The 15,005-nt window shown below is 46.9% G+C and overlaps 1 protein-coding gene across 1 annotated transcript in view; it reads right to left on the bottom strand.

Moving 5' to 3' along the window:
* Positions 1 to 14,792, bottom strand: part of RAB11FIP1 (RAB11 family interacting protein 1) — a 31,907-nt gene extending 17,115 nt beyond the window's left edge. The window contains exon 1 of the mRNA XM_068971915.1: positions 14,413 to 14,792. Coding sequence (XP_068828016.1) covers positions 14,413 to 14,792 — 380 coding nt within the window. The remainder of the gene's footprint in view (positions 1 to 14,412) is intronic.
* Positions 14,793 to 15,005: the final 213 nt, after the last annotated feature.

The following is a 15,005-nucleotide window of genomic DNA, read 5'->3' as shown; positions in this document are numbered from 1 at the left end:
AAATCCACACAGCTGAAGCAAGGGAGTTTTGAAACAAGCATAACTTGATAGTTCATGAAAACCATGATCCAGAAATGTCTCACCCTAAAAAATTTCAAACCAGGACATATTTGTGGGTTTCAACACTGAAGCATCGGTTCAGTTTTTCAGTGTTTCTGTGAGTTTGATTTTCAGTGCACTTAATTCCAGCATGTCAGGGAAGTAATTCATAAATAATCAGGTCCCAGCGTGGCCACATAGCATGTGATGTCAGCCTGGGTAGGACCCAGCACCACCCTTCACGTCAGCCCAGAAAGTTTGAGTTATCTCAGAAATTAGGGCTGGGTTTTCCCAGTACAAAGGGCAGAGTACAGACAGAAAGCCATAATTCTAATGCAGAAGGTTTATTTTTAAGCCTCTATTCTTAAAAAAATCCTGCAAAAAAGTGAAAAGTAAAAGGATCCCCCCTATAAGCAGTCATCTTTACTTATAATTAAAATTTAGTTCTTCCAAAGTTAAGAGGATCTTTGAATATACAGCAAGTGATAGGACACACATATAAACTATATTTTAAAGTAATAACAGCAACTGTGATTTTACAATGATGCTTTTACAGAATGAAGATTTTCAAGAAGACTCGTAAAAAGAACTTTTCTTAACAAATGTAAGTTTCTGATAGCCTTTAGATAAGACCACTACACCAAGTAACAAATGACAAAAATTTTGCTGTGCTGTGCTCAATCATGTCTGACTTTTTGCGACACCATGGACTGTAGCCCTCCAGGCTCCTCTGTCCTGGAATTTTCCAGGCAAGAATACTGGAATGGGTTGCCATTTCCTACTCCAGGGGATCTTCCTGACCCAGGGATCAAACTCTCGTCTCCTGCATTGGCAGGCTGATTCTTTATCACTGCACCACCTAGAAAGCCCAATAAATGACAAAACTCGACTAAAAAACCTGTTTACTTCATCCAGATCAACAGGAATCAATTACATGGAACTGAATGAACTGACGAGTATGGTTTACAACTTTATGACTTTGTGGAAACTATAACTTTAATCTTTGTTTCACAGAAAAACCTTTTCTCCTATGCTATGACCTACAACAAATTGATAAAGTATACCTCTGTAAACAAACACATGAAAAAGTAATAACAGGCATAGGGTAAAAATCCAATCATACAAAATGGTCCAAAATGAAACTTTAATCTCCATGTCCCTCAGTCAGGCGAGGTGTCAGTAATGCCTAACGCAGGAGCCGCGTTAGGCATTACTGACAGCGAGGTCTTGGGAATAAACATTCAAGCAAAAAATGCCTGTTATCCAAACAGGCTGCCCAACTGTTTGGGGGTTTTTTGGTTTGGGGTCTTCTTGGCCAAACATAAGACAAGGCTAAACAGCTAAAAATACAGAAAAGTTCATTTCAGGCTTTTACCCTTTCAAAAAGATGTCTTATGAAGAAAGCAGCAAGGTAATGTAAAAAAAGAAAATGAACAGGGTACAGGAAGGAAAGCATACAGAATGCAGGACACAGGGCCTGCCTCCCAAGGGGCCTGGCTGGGGGACTGGAGTCCAGATACGCATTGTCAAATCTGCTGGGTTTTTAAACACTCAAGTTTTGAAACGGCTAAAACAACCCAACCATAAGCAATTCTCAGGGCTGGTTTGCCTCAGCATGTAGGTTTCTCAGGACAAGGAAAGCTGATCCCAGGGGCCCTCCATCGGAATGTGGGCAGTGTGGTTTCTGCTCTGGGGAAATGAAAGGTCTCGCAGTGCATCCCAGCAGACGTGCGGGCTTACGGTTGTGTAAAGGACGGGCCGGTACGCCTCCAAAATAATCTGTCTGCAGCTGAAGCAGACGTGTTTTTTCCTTTAAAACATTCCACAGGGTAGACAAAGAAAAAAAAAAATGACAGCTTCAGAGATCCAAGGCGGAGACAGGGAAATAATGGCTACAAAGACATGGTCCATGTGCTCTGGCACATCGGCCACTGGAAACACAGAGCCAAGAGGCCAGACAGTGGGAGAGGGGACCGGCTCACCTGACGGTCACGAAGTGTCTGTTACACTGAATCAAAGGCTGTTTTTTCTTTCTGATTATGAAGCGTGAGAAAATAATTTAACATGAAAAGAAATTCCTGCGAGCGTATACAATTTCATCACAGATAGGGACATGTGTGAAGTCACTCAGTTGTGTCCGACTCTTTGTGACCCCATGGATTGTATGTAGCCTGCCAGACTTCTCCATCCATGGGATTTTCCAGGCAAGAATACTGGAGTGGGTTGCCATTTCCTTCTCCAGGGAATCTTCCCGACCCAGGGTTCGAACCCGGGTCTCCCGCATCGCCGGCAGACTCTTGACCCTTTGAACTACCAGGGAATCCCACAAATAAGGACTGTCATACACAAAGAGAAGGAAATGGCAACCCACTCCAGTATCCTTGCCTGGAAAATCTCATGGACAGAAGAGCCTGGTGGGCTGCAGTCCATGGGGTCGCAAAGAGTTGGGCATGACTGGGCGACTAAAACTTACACTTATACACAAAGAAGTTTCGCAGCTAAGTGAAATCCCAAGGGGCTATAAGAACCACCTACTTGGGGACCCGGCAAAATGAATTAAGGCTCTACCCTGCCATCAGACATAGGAAGCTCCAGGAAATACAAAGGCAAAGACGACCACCAGCTCCTTGTTTTAATGTGTTAGTGTTCGTTTCAAGGGATCCTGTCTATATGGGCTCCAGGGTCAAGGGTGGACCGCCTAGTTCCCTTCCGGTGCAATATCTCCACCCTGACTTGTAGCATGAGTCATCCCCATGGTAACTGAACTTCAAGACACAGGGGATTACGGCCTCGGGTGAGGGGAGAAGCAGGAAGAACAGAACAGCACCTGAGTTTCATGTGTTTGAGATGGAGGATGCACTTGATGGAAAAATTTTAAAAATCAGTTCCTTCACTGTCTTCCCTGAGGAAGAAAAATAAGGCTGAGAATCTCGCAGGGTCAGCAGAGGAGGATATCTACAAGGGGTTGTAAGAAGGAGTGACTCCACGTGGGTGAAGTGTCCAGACTCTTCTCTTGGTAGTACAGAAGCAATGCATAGCAAACAGGGACAAAGACGTTTAAGACCTATAGAACGCTTGTGGGCTGTACCCGGCAGAAGCTAAGCAGTTTAACAGGTTTTGTTACTAACCAAGATAGCTGGTCCTCATTACCTAACTCTGAATACAGAATCACTGATCAGCCATTCTTGCCACCCCACTCCCCTCCTCAGGTGGATTTTCCCATCTGCCCATCACCAGCTACTTCGTGGTAAATTATGAAGATTGCAAATGGTTCGTTTTTGACCCTAATCCCTGAAACAGCCATTCTGCAGCACTGAAAGGCTATCTGTAGCCACCAAATTCAATCCTAAAAAGTTAGAAAATGATACGGGAAAGGAGAGATCATATAAAAAGCAGGTTGAAAATGCTTTTGATCTTCCCATACTATTTGCTCTACAGAAAGTCCCTTAGAAAGTAATTAAAGCAGGTTATAGGGAAAAAAATTTAACTGACTCTCTCTAATGCTAATTCAACCATTCCCTTTTGATGTATTTTCTTGAAGTCTTTTTCCTGCATGTTTTAACTGAGAGACGTCAGACAAGTTGCTTGACTTCTCTGGCTCCTCTGAAACAAAGTTAAAAGCACCTACGATAAGGTGCTTACAAAGGATGTTACAAAGATCGTGTGTGCTTAGTCCCTCAGTCCTGCCCGACTCTTTGCAACCCCATGGAGTGTAGCCCACCAGGCTCCTCTGGCCATGGGGATTCTCCAGGGAATAATACTGGAGTGGGTTGCCATGCCCTCCTCCAGGGGATCTTCCCAACCTCGGGATCGAACTCAGGTCTCCCACATTGCAAGGGGATTCTTTACCACCTGAGTTTAAATGGCTTAATATATGTAAAGAGCTTAGCACAGTGCCTGGCACTTAATAAACACGTGGTGTTAGCTATGATCATGACTTGGTAATAACCAGAGAACACATGCAATTCTATTTGTAGTGTGTTAAATATAGCTCTCATACAGTCCCCACATCCACCATTTTTAATGGCTGCATGATATTCGGGGGAGTGCATGTATACCATTGTTCAGCCATGCACGTGGTTCTCAGAAGGGAATTTAAGATACCAACAGTTCAGACTGACGGTAGTCCTAGGGATCCAAACTGACACCATCAAACACAAATAGCAATGATTTGCATTTGAAGGGAGTGGAGAAAAAACTCAATTATAAAATTAGTTTGTACGATACAATTTCCAAAATTAAAAAGCAGATATGATATTTCAAAATATCATGTTGTTGTTCAGTCGATCAGTCGGGTCCGACTCTTTGCAACCCCATGGACTGCAGCATGCCAGGCTTCCCTGTCCTTCATGAAGTGAAGTGAAGTGAAGTGATCAGTATGTAATCCTGTAATTTATCATGAGATTTAATGACCCTCAGAACTCTTCAGAACTTCTACGGAGGTGAGAGAGAGAAGAAACAGAGGGTCCCCAAATGATTTCAGGCACATGCCAAGATGACCTAACTGGCTGAAGTGTAAGGATCAAGGCATATTTTCTAAGTTGAAAGCAATACTCCACTCCTTGTAAGTAAAGACTACAGGAAATAACCAAACGTCAGTATTTTAAGATTCGCTAAGAATTAGAAAAATTGACACATTTATAAACAGGGCAGTCTGCCACTCCTCCTATCATCTAGTTACCAATGTTCTACTTGACCATATCGTAAAAAGCCACAAATGTTAATATTCTAACACCAGATCCGGGTATCTCGCCTTTTGCCTCAAGGATTTCTTTGGAAGGAATGATGCTAAAGCTGAAACTCCAGTACTTTGGCCACCTCGTGCGAAGAGCTGACTCATTGGAAAAGACTCTGATGCTGGGAGGGATTAGGGGCAGGAGGAGAAGGGGACGACAGAGGATGAGATGGCTGGATGGCATCACTGACTCGATGGACGTGAGTCTGAGTGAACTCCGGGAGTTGATGATGGACAGGGAGGCCTGGTGTGCTATGATTCATGGGGTCGCAAAGAGTCGGGCACAACTGAGCGACTGAACTGAACTGAACTGAATGTATTTTATGTGATCTGCCAAAGAAGGGTCTCCGTGGGGTCCTTTGTCACTCAGGCACAGAGACCCTTAAGGATGGAAAAAGGAAATGAGATGGTCTGGTTCACCACCCCCTGGCCAGGACAAAAGAAACAAACTTCAGCACAGTAGACATCAAAGAGCTTTCGGTCCTCTCTCAGCCCCCCAGACAGACTCACCCTTTCCTTGGGAACCCCTGGTGGGGAGGGTGTGTGTTAGTCACTCAGTTGTGTCCAGCGACTCTTTGTGACCCCACGGACTGGGGCCCCGCCAGGCTCCTCCATCCATGGGATTCTCCAGGCAAGAATACCGGAATGGGTTGCCATCCCCTTCCCCAGGGGATCTTCCCGACCCAGGGATGGAACCTGGGTCTCCCTCATTGCAGGCAGAATCTTTACCATCTGAGCCACCAGGGGAGACGCTGCTTCCTGGTGGGGAAGCAGAGCATCTGACTCATCTGGTTATCAAGGTGAGTCCCAAGGAAGAGGGGAAAAGAAAACACATACGGAGAGCATTTCAAAATCCAGTTCTAACAACAAACTTCAGTAAGAATGCCCAGTGCTGTGGGAGGCGGCACCCTTGAAGAAACAGCCCTGGGGCCCACCTGTCCCTCACACAGGACACGGTACTCCAGATTACAAGAGGCCTTTTCAGACCAGGCCTTCTGGAGGCCGTGGTGGCTCTTCCTGGGCTAGCCACATCTCTTTTAATAAACAAGAAGTTTAAAAATGAAGCGTGCAGCCGTCACACCTCTAGAAAGTTTTTCTGGCATTTCTTATAAAACCTGTTCCCTCAGCTCCAATAGGGAGGGCAGCGTTCAGGAAAAGACACTTAATTCCAGCTGCCTTTTTTCTCCCCATGGGCACATTCCTAAATGTGTCCCTCAGGGACACCCTGGAGAAAGCCCTTGATTTCTCTCTAACAGATTATCTACACGCCTCTCTCTGCAGGAAAGGAATTTCTCATCTCATTAGTGCCTAAAAGCGGCTCCTTTGCCAAAGGCACCAGCAAGCCCCCGAGCTGCAGGTGACCTGCTTCTCCCAGGTGACCTGCTTCTCTAGTGCTGAGCAAGCCAGACCCCAAGTTCACATCGAGGCCACCCTTCATCTCTAATCCACTTGGCTAAATGTAAGATGGCTTAAAACTCAACTTTCGAAAACCTAAGATCATGGCATCTGGTTCCATCACTTCATGGCAAACAGAAGGGGAAAAAGTGGAAACAGTGACAGATTTTATTTTCTTGGGCTCCAGAATCACTGCAGATGGTGACTGCAGCCATGAAATTAAAAGACGCTTGCTCCTTGGAAGAAAAGTTATGAAAAACCCAGACAGCATATTACAAAGCATAGATATCACTTTGCTGACAAAGGTCCAAATAGCTAAAGCTATGGATTTTCCAGTAGTTATGCATGGATGGATGTGAGAGTTGGACCATAAAGAAGGACAAGGGCCGAAGAATTGATGCTTTCAAACTGTGGTGTTGGAGAAGCCTCTTGAGAGTCCCTTTGGACTGCAAGGAGATCAAACCTGTCAATCCTAAAGGAAATCTACCCTGAATATTCATTGAAAGGATTGATGCTGAAGGTGAAGCTCCAATAGTTTGGCCACATGATGTAAAGAGCTGACTCACTGGAAAAGACCCTGATGCTGGGAAAGATTGAAGGTGGGAGGAGAAGGGGGAGACAGGATGAGATGGTTGGATGGCATCACCGACTCAATGGACATGCAACTGAGCAAACTCCAAGAGTTGATGGTGGACGGGGAGGCCTGGGGTGCTGCAGTCCATGGGGTTGCAAAGAGTTGGGCACGACTGAGCAACTGAACGACAACAACAAATTTTTGAAATTAGAACACTAATATTAAACTTCTTGTTTTTTACAAGAGACGTGGCTACCCTGGGGAGAACCACCACGGCCAACAGAAGGCCTGGTCTGAAAAGGCCTCTTGTGATCCTCTTGTGATCCTCTTGTGAGTACCGTGTCCTGTGTGAGGGACAGGCCGTTTCTTCAAGGGTGCCGCCTCCCACAGCACCAGGCTGTGGGGTTTCCTCTTACATGAAAGGAACTCTTCATTCTTACTGAAGTTTGTTGTTAGAATAGCATTTTGAAATGCTCTCGGTATATGCGTTTTCTTTTTTCCTCCTTGGGACTCACCTTAACCAGAAGAGTCAGATGCTCTGCTTCCCCACCAAGAAGCAGAGTCTTCCCTGGTGGCTCAGACGGTAAAGATTCTGCCTGCAATGCAGGAGACCCAGGTTCGACCCCTGGGTCGGGAAGATCCCTTGGAGAAGGGAATGGCAACCTACTCCAGTATTCTCGCCTGGAGAATCCCATGGACAGAGGAGCCCGGTGGGGCCCCAGTCTGTGGGGTAGAATCTCCACATCCCACTGCCCTATGTCTCCAAGGACTGTAACCACTTACTTGCCCATTCAGAGATGTCAGAACACCTGGGCTGAGTCACACAGCAAATGAAGAGATGGAAGTGGGCCCTGGACAAGGGGAAAGAGGGCCAGCTGGCCTGGTCTCCTGCTGGGCCAGCGGCGGCACGAGGTCCGACCTAGGACACCTTCAGGGAAGCACAACCCACTCACCAAGTCTTTCCACACAGATGCTGGTTTTCTTCAAAGGCTGATCAAGGTTCTGGTTGTTAACCCTGTTGGAATTCAAAGGCCCTGAGGCTTAGAGATCCAAGTAGGCTCTGAACCAAAGGCCACCCAGGGCCTGGTTGTGAGATGAAATAAGGCCTTAAATGCCTCATCTGAACCCTCTAGAGCTAAACCACGGCCAGCATCCTTCCCAATGTACAGGGTGAGAAGCAGCTTTCTCAGACATAGAGCAATTAAAAACCAGAGCAGCGAAATGGAGACCAAAGATTATTGTCCAGAGGGACGGAAGGATGATGTCAGCAAATACAGGTTGGAGCTGATGACAGTTTAATAAGCATGTGTATTGTTTTTAATGTCATCATAACATTTTTAAGTTAATAACTACAATTAAAATGACAGAGATACTATTTACAAAAAACCTTCCTCTGATGGTGGTTGTAGATATACAACAGAGGTCTTTGTAACCAAAGGGAAGTTAAGCCAAACAAGGCTCTTTTGTACATTCACCTTCCCCTGATGCCTCCAAAGCTGTGTTTTTCATTGACGGGTTTACTTCCCCTCGTGTTGTGTATCATTTATTTTTTCTTTTCCTGGTCCTCTGTTCCTTGTGGCAGTGACTCCACCGGCCATGTTGGCGCAGCCGGTGAGGTCACATCAGTTACGCTATTACAGAACAAAGACTTGGCCTGTGCTAAAACTGCAAACACTTCAGGACACACGTGTACACGCCCTGGTTTCGATGGGGTTTCCTACTCATTTGCTCCAACGGAAGACTCGACACACAGGCATCATGGCCTATGTTGTCTTTGCCAAGACATGTTGACCTCACTCTTGTATCACAGTGACTGCTGGGGAAAGCAAGCCGTCACCGTTTCCTGGTTCACGTTCAACAGCAAGTTCTCCTTATTTTATTTGTTCGTTCTTATCACTTCCTCTCACTCTCCCCCACCCACATCCAATCCACCACCAGTAAGGCCAACTGAACCTCAGAAATATTTCTGAAAGCCACCCACCTCTGTCCATGCCCACGCCTGTCAGGTTCCAGGCTAAACCTGCTCCAAATCTGCTCTACATCAGACAGCCAGACTTTCATAAACTGGATCACGTCACCCCTCCGCTTTCAACGCTCAACGGTTTCCATTGCTCTTAAAGGAGGCCCGGCCTTCCTCTTCAGCCTCAACCTAGGCAACCTCTCCAGCTTCCCAGGTCCTCCTGCCTCAGGGCCTTGCACAGGCTGCTCCCCTTCCTCTACTTTTCACTGGAAAAATTCCTCCAGGTCTCTGCCTCAGAGAGGCCACCTGCAATCTTTGCTCTTTTCTCTTACGATACCCTGTTCTCTTCCTCTACCACACCCATCGCAGCACAAGATTACTCATCTTTGTGTTCATCTGTGTTCAGTCGCTAAGTTGTGTCTGACTCTTTGAGACCCTGTGGACTGCAGCACACTGGACTTCTCTGTCGTTCACTATCTCCCAGAGTTTGCTCCAATTCATGTCCATTGAGTCGGTGATGCCATCCAACTATCTCATCCTCTGTCACTCCCTTATATTCTTGCCCTCAATCTTTCCCAGCATCAGGGTCTTTTCCACTGAGTCAGCTTGTCGCATCAGGTGGCCAAAGTATTAAAGCTTCAGCTTCAGCATCAGTCCTTCCAATGAATATTCATGGTGTGTTTACTGTCTATCTCCCCAGAAGGCTCTGGGCTTCCTGAAAGCAGGGATCGCTGTTTATGCTATCTACCCAGTGCCTCAAAAATAGTAGGTATTAAAAAATAATTACTAAAAGTATGGATGAACTTTAAAAACAAGGGGGAGAAAGGCAGTGAGAACTTTCCGCATTGCTAACTGAATGCCTTGTAAATGAAATCACCATCAAATCATATCACAAAAAGCACACCTTTCACATCACAGGAACCGTGACTTTGATGCACCCTCCCCTTTTGAGTCACTCCATTCCCCCGCTGTGAACAGGCTGGAGTTACTTCTTCCAGAGCCCATAGATCACCTGTCCTGGACACTGAGCTATCAGTTTCCTATACTGGGTGGGAGGGGCCTCTGCCAGTTTGGAGGTGGGAGGGTTTCCAGTAAAGACCCAATGTCATCTTTAAGACGAATCTCAAAAAAACAGAAATACTTAACCAGTAACAGCATTGCTCAAATTTTCCAGTCCGTTACAAAAAGCCGAAAAGTGCTTAGGAAACCCAGAGGTATTCTATAAGTGCAAACACTGACGGCTCAGAGTTGTGAAGCTGAGATCTCTGTGCTCATCTGCGACTTCTCTGCCTCCCACTCTCCCAGAAAAACAATGGTCTCACCCTTCTTCTTAATCACCTGAATTTCCTTTGGAAACATATTACACCATCTTACTACACTTACAGTTCTTCAAAATGTCTAATCTTTACAGTATCCAAATCTGTTCATATGCAACCAAATTCTCTTTTGAATCTTTGAGAAAGATGAGAAAATGACCCTCCATCTTTCACTCTCTCTCCATATCTGAAAGGCTATTGTGGTATCAAATTTCATCCTATCTGGTTACACAATGGCCTTCCAGTCATCAGCCTCAATATTTATTTTAATCTGTCTTTAAGCGATTACTGCCCCCATTTTTATTGCTGTTGGTATTCTTAAAAGATGCTTGGTTTTGAGTTTGGTGTTTTTGGTCCAATCTAGGACCCTTAGCTACTCAAGACCAGACAGCAGAGGAGACCACATGTTGATCCCCTTACTCTGCCTCTCAGAGTCATGTCTGTTTCATGATCACAGGACTTAACTGACTTCCATTTAACCAAAGCTCAGCTGAGACCACACAGAAGTATCGATGAGTCTGCCCTCTGTATCCACAGGTCCTCAGATTCAACCAAAATATAAATATCTCAAAAATATTCAAGAAAAAAAAAAAACTCCAGAAAACTCTAAAAAGCAAAACTTGGATTCATGCACTGGCAACTATTTATATAGCATTTCCATGGTATTTACAACTACTTACAAGAAGCCTGGCATGCTGCAGTCCATGGGTTTGTAAAGAGTTAGACACAACTGAGCCACTGAACAACATGGCATATATATCATACTAGGTATTATAAGTAATCTAGAGATGATTTAAAGTATACAGGAGGATGTATGAAGGTTATACACAAATATGAAGCCATTTTATATAAGGGGCTTCAGCATCCACAGATTGTGGCATTGGTGGGGGAGCTGGAACCAATCACCCTTGGATATGAGGGACAATGCATTAATAGCAGTGCAAAATCAGTTTATTTTGATTTCTTCTTACCTAAAGGGGCCATGCACTCTTCCCTATTAAGTGGATCGTATCTATATGTCCATCTCTGTCTAGTGTTTTAAAGATATGTATTATCACACTGCAGCCATGAAATTAAAAAACACTTACTCCTTGGAAGAAAAGCTATAACCAACCTAGACAGCATATTAAAAAGCAGAGACATTACTTTGCCAACAAGGATCCATCTAGTCAAAACTATGGTTTTTCCAGTAGTCATGTATGGATGTGAAAGTTGGACCATAAAGAAAGCTGAGCGCCAAAGAATTGATGTTTTTAAACTTTGGTGTTGGAGAAGACTCTTGAGAGTCTCTTGGAAGGCAAGGAGATCCAACCAGTCCATCCTAAAGGAAATCAGTCCTGAATATACATTGGAAGGACTGATGCTGAAGCTGAAACTCCAATACTTTGGCCATCTGATGCAAAAAAATGACTCAGTGGAAAAGACCCCGAGGCTGGGAAAGATTGAAGGCGGTAGGAGAAGGGGATGACAGAGGATGAGATGGTTGGATGGCATCACCAACTCTGTGGACAAGAGTTTGAGTAAGCTCTGGGAGTTGGTGACAGTCAGGGAAGCCTGATGTGCTGCAGTCCATGGGGTCGCAAAGAGTCAGACAAAGCTGAGTGACTGAACTGAACTGAACTGATCATCACCTTAATCTGAGGTTGGCAAAACCTGAGTCATTACAAAAGCATATTCTCTTGATTCCAAATATGTGATATGTGGGGTCTTAATAAGAGAACAAATGAAAATATCAGCACAGTTAGCTCTTAACACCTTGAGTTTTAACTTCTGAATGGCAACTGTTTTCTGTAAAGATTAACATACATGCAGACACGCGCACACACACACACATAAAACTACAGGCCAAGATGTGAGCTTTTCTTTTGATTTTGATTTTAATCTCTAAGGTAAAGTCAAGCCATTAATAACCATTCAAATGATCCTCCTAGCCCAACCAGTTTCTTTCTGTTAAACTTCCACCTAACAGTGTATATCTCATGCTGCAAATCGCAGCTATCTTGAGCACCCGAGTGACGTAGCAGGATATCAGACAGGCCTGGTTCAACTGAGTTCCCCCAGCATTTTGGAAAGTCCCAGGAAGTGACAGATGGAAAGCTTGCGATTTTGCCTACTGCTGGAGGAGAGAAGAAGGCTTCCTTTGTAGTTATTAAAAAATCAGCTAAGCACGGTTTTCCTACAAGCTGATATTGTGACTAAGTGGTCACAAGCTCATATAATAGGGACAGGAGTAATCACCAAGGTTTAGAATTACATCAGAGAGGATGAGAAAAATGAAGGCGCAGAGACTGAACCTTTCCTGAAATAGGGAACTTGAGGAGGTTTTCGTTCCTCCCAAAGCAGTAACAGGACCTTTTGAATCTACACATGGGGTTCCATTAATCCAGGAATCCAGAAACATCTTATAAATATCAGCTAAGTCTGGCCACAAGCTCCATCTGTACATGGGGAAACTTGGGTATTTAGAGACGGAGCATCCTGAAGCTCAACAATGAGTCAGGGCCAGAGTGGGCACCAGACCCAGAGATCTGGAATCCCTATCTCTAGCAGGGAGATCCAATCTACTTTTCAAGGGAATAAGAAGAAACAGATGGTAGAGACAGACATGATATCTACACATTTGGGATGGGACAAGGCAAAGGACAGTAAATCCAAGGCCCCAAATGTCATTTAATCAAGCAGAAAGTTAGGACTGCTTCGGCCCCTGGTCAGCAAAGATGCTGCTGCTCACCTTACAGCTTGTAAGCTGATGCCACAAAGATACCCCATCCATCCTCACCTCTAGGCTCTCCCTTTTTATCTGATTCGAGCTCAGAAATGCCTATTGATCTTTGGCTGGATAAAGGAAGCAGTGATAACATTTGCAAGAACCTGCAGAAAAGAGAGTCTGGTAACATCAAATCTTCTGGCTCTTCCTGCTTCCTCCTCAAGGGAAAGTTAAAATACCATGTATATCTAAAACATACAGGGTGAATCAGAGTGCTTCATAAACCACAGAAGTTAGGTGATAACATGACTAGCATATTTAAGGTCCAGCAAAGCAACCAATTAAGCTAAGCGAGGCTGTGTGTGTGTGTGTGCTCAGTCATGTCCAACTTTTGTGGGACCCCACAGACTGTAGTCCACCAGGCTCCTTTGTCCATGGGATTTCTGGGCAAAAATACTGGAGTGGGTTACCATTTCCTTCTCTAGGGGATCTTCCCCACCCAGGGATAGAACCTGCATCTCCTGCCTTGGCAGGTGAATTCTTTACTGCTGAACCAGAGAGGAAGCTCTAAGGGAGGCTAGCTCTGGGTATACCAGATGAGCAAAATCAAATGTTCCATTCCAAACACTGAGAGAACACAAACCGGTAACAGTTCAGAATGCACAGGGGTTTGCTTTGCTTTCCCTGAAGGAGTGTGATACCCTAACACAAACATCGTAAGGAGGGAGGGGAGCTACAGGTGGGCAGCCATCCTGCCCCCCTAACTCCCTCCCCCCCCACTCAGTAGGACCAGAGAGAACTTTGCAAACTCCAGAGCGAAATAAGGCCTACTTTTCAGTTCAACCTGGCCAACCGCAGGCCCTGGTTCCAGCCATCACTGGGAAATCCTTACTAATTTGGGGCCGAAGGCAAACATGGTTAGTGTATTTCAGTCTGGAAGTTAAGACCAAACTGTTCTAGCATTCCTAGAGGAGGAGAGGAAGGAGGGAGGGGCAAATTCTCCCGGATCGACCCTTAAGGCGTTGGTGAGATGGGGGTAGGGGATAGCCCTCGCTGGGCAGCCCCCGGTTCCCCTTTCCCCACCCCTCACCCACACCCACCCAGCACAGTAACGCCCCCAGCTCGGCCCCTGAGCGAGGCTCTAGGGCTTCGGTGTCAGTGGATCTAACTGCTCCAGTTGGTTTTCCCAGCGCCCCGGCCCAGCCATTCACAGCTCGATGTCCAGTACAATGAAATACCCAGGAGGCTTTACACGTAAGCTGATGCCTACATCAAATATACACAGCTACTCAGCTAATAAGAGGAATTCGTCAGCCCACACATAGTTTCAATTCATCAAAAATTCATGAAGTGATTACTAAATGCCAGACGCTGAGCTCCGTCCAGCAGATTCAAAAAAAAAAAAAAAAAAAAATCCCCAAGTACCGGAACCCACCTACTGGGAGAGCCGGGGCAGGACAGCCCAAGAAGGAGAAGCTAGGCGAGAAACCTAGAACCGGCCGAGCGGGTGGGAGGATTCGGGGGAGGGATTCGGGGTGGGGGGCGGCTGGGGGGTCCCCCTCTGCAAAGGCGTGGCCCCGGCTGTCCCCTTGGGGAGACACATTCTGCAAGGGTCTCGGCGCTCCGGCCAGGCTTCGTGCTCGCTCCGCCCGTCTCCCCGCGCTCGCCACCCGCCCGCACACTCACTGGGTCCTCCGGCGGCCCTGGTCCTGGTGCAGCCCCCGCAGGTCCACCTCGGCGCGGCCCAGGAACTTGTCGAGGCCGAGCAGCGCGCGGTGCAGCACGGTGAGCTGCAGGGTGGCGGCGGCGGCGGCGGGCGCGGCCTCAGCCGACAGCAGCGGCGGCAGCTCGAAGGTGGCCTCTTCGCGCCACACGGGCGCGCCCAGGCTGCGCTCCGACACCGAGGTGGCGTACTTCTCCTTGCCCACCTGGATCACCGCGTACGCGTCGCTCGTGCCCCCGGCACCCTTGGCCCTCAACCCCCGCGCCTGCAGTACCGTCACCTGCACGTGCGTCGGGGACCACACGGCCCCGGGGCCCCGGCCCGCCGAGGCTGCCAGGGACATGGTGACGGTTCTGCGACCCAACCGAAAAGTAAGGAGGTGATCGCCGCGACTGGCGGCCTCTACCGCCCGCCCCAGTCGCCGCGGCCTCTTTAAGGCTTCCGGTCACGCCCCCTCGGTGCCCCGCCTCAGCCAGGCCCCGCCCACCGCCCCACCTGCAGGACCTGGCGGACTCCGCCCCTTAGGGCCCGGGTTGGGCCGCGCGGGCGGGGGCGG

The sequence above is a fragment of the Capricornis sumatraensis genome, chromosome 4 (assembly GCF_032405125.1).
Source record: "Capricornis sumatraensis isolate serow.1 chromosome 4, serow.2, whole genome shotgun sequence".
NCBI classification, from domain to species: Eukaryota; Metazoa; Chordata; class Mammalia; order Artiodactyla; family Bovidae; genus Capricornis; species Capricornis sumatraensis.
Note: the sequence above shows the minus strand (reverse complement) of the source record. Positions and strands in the feature narration are given on the sequence as shown.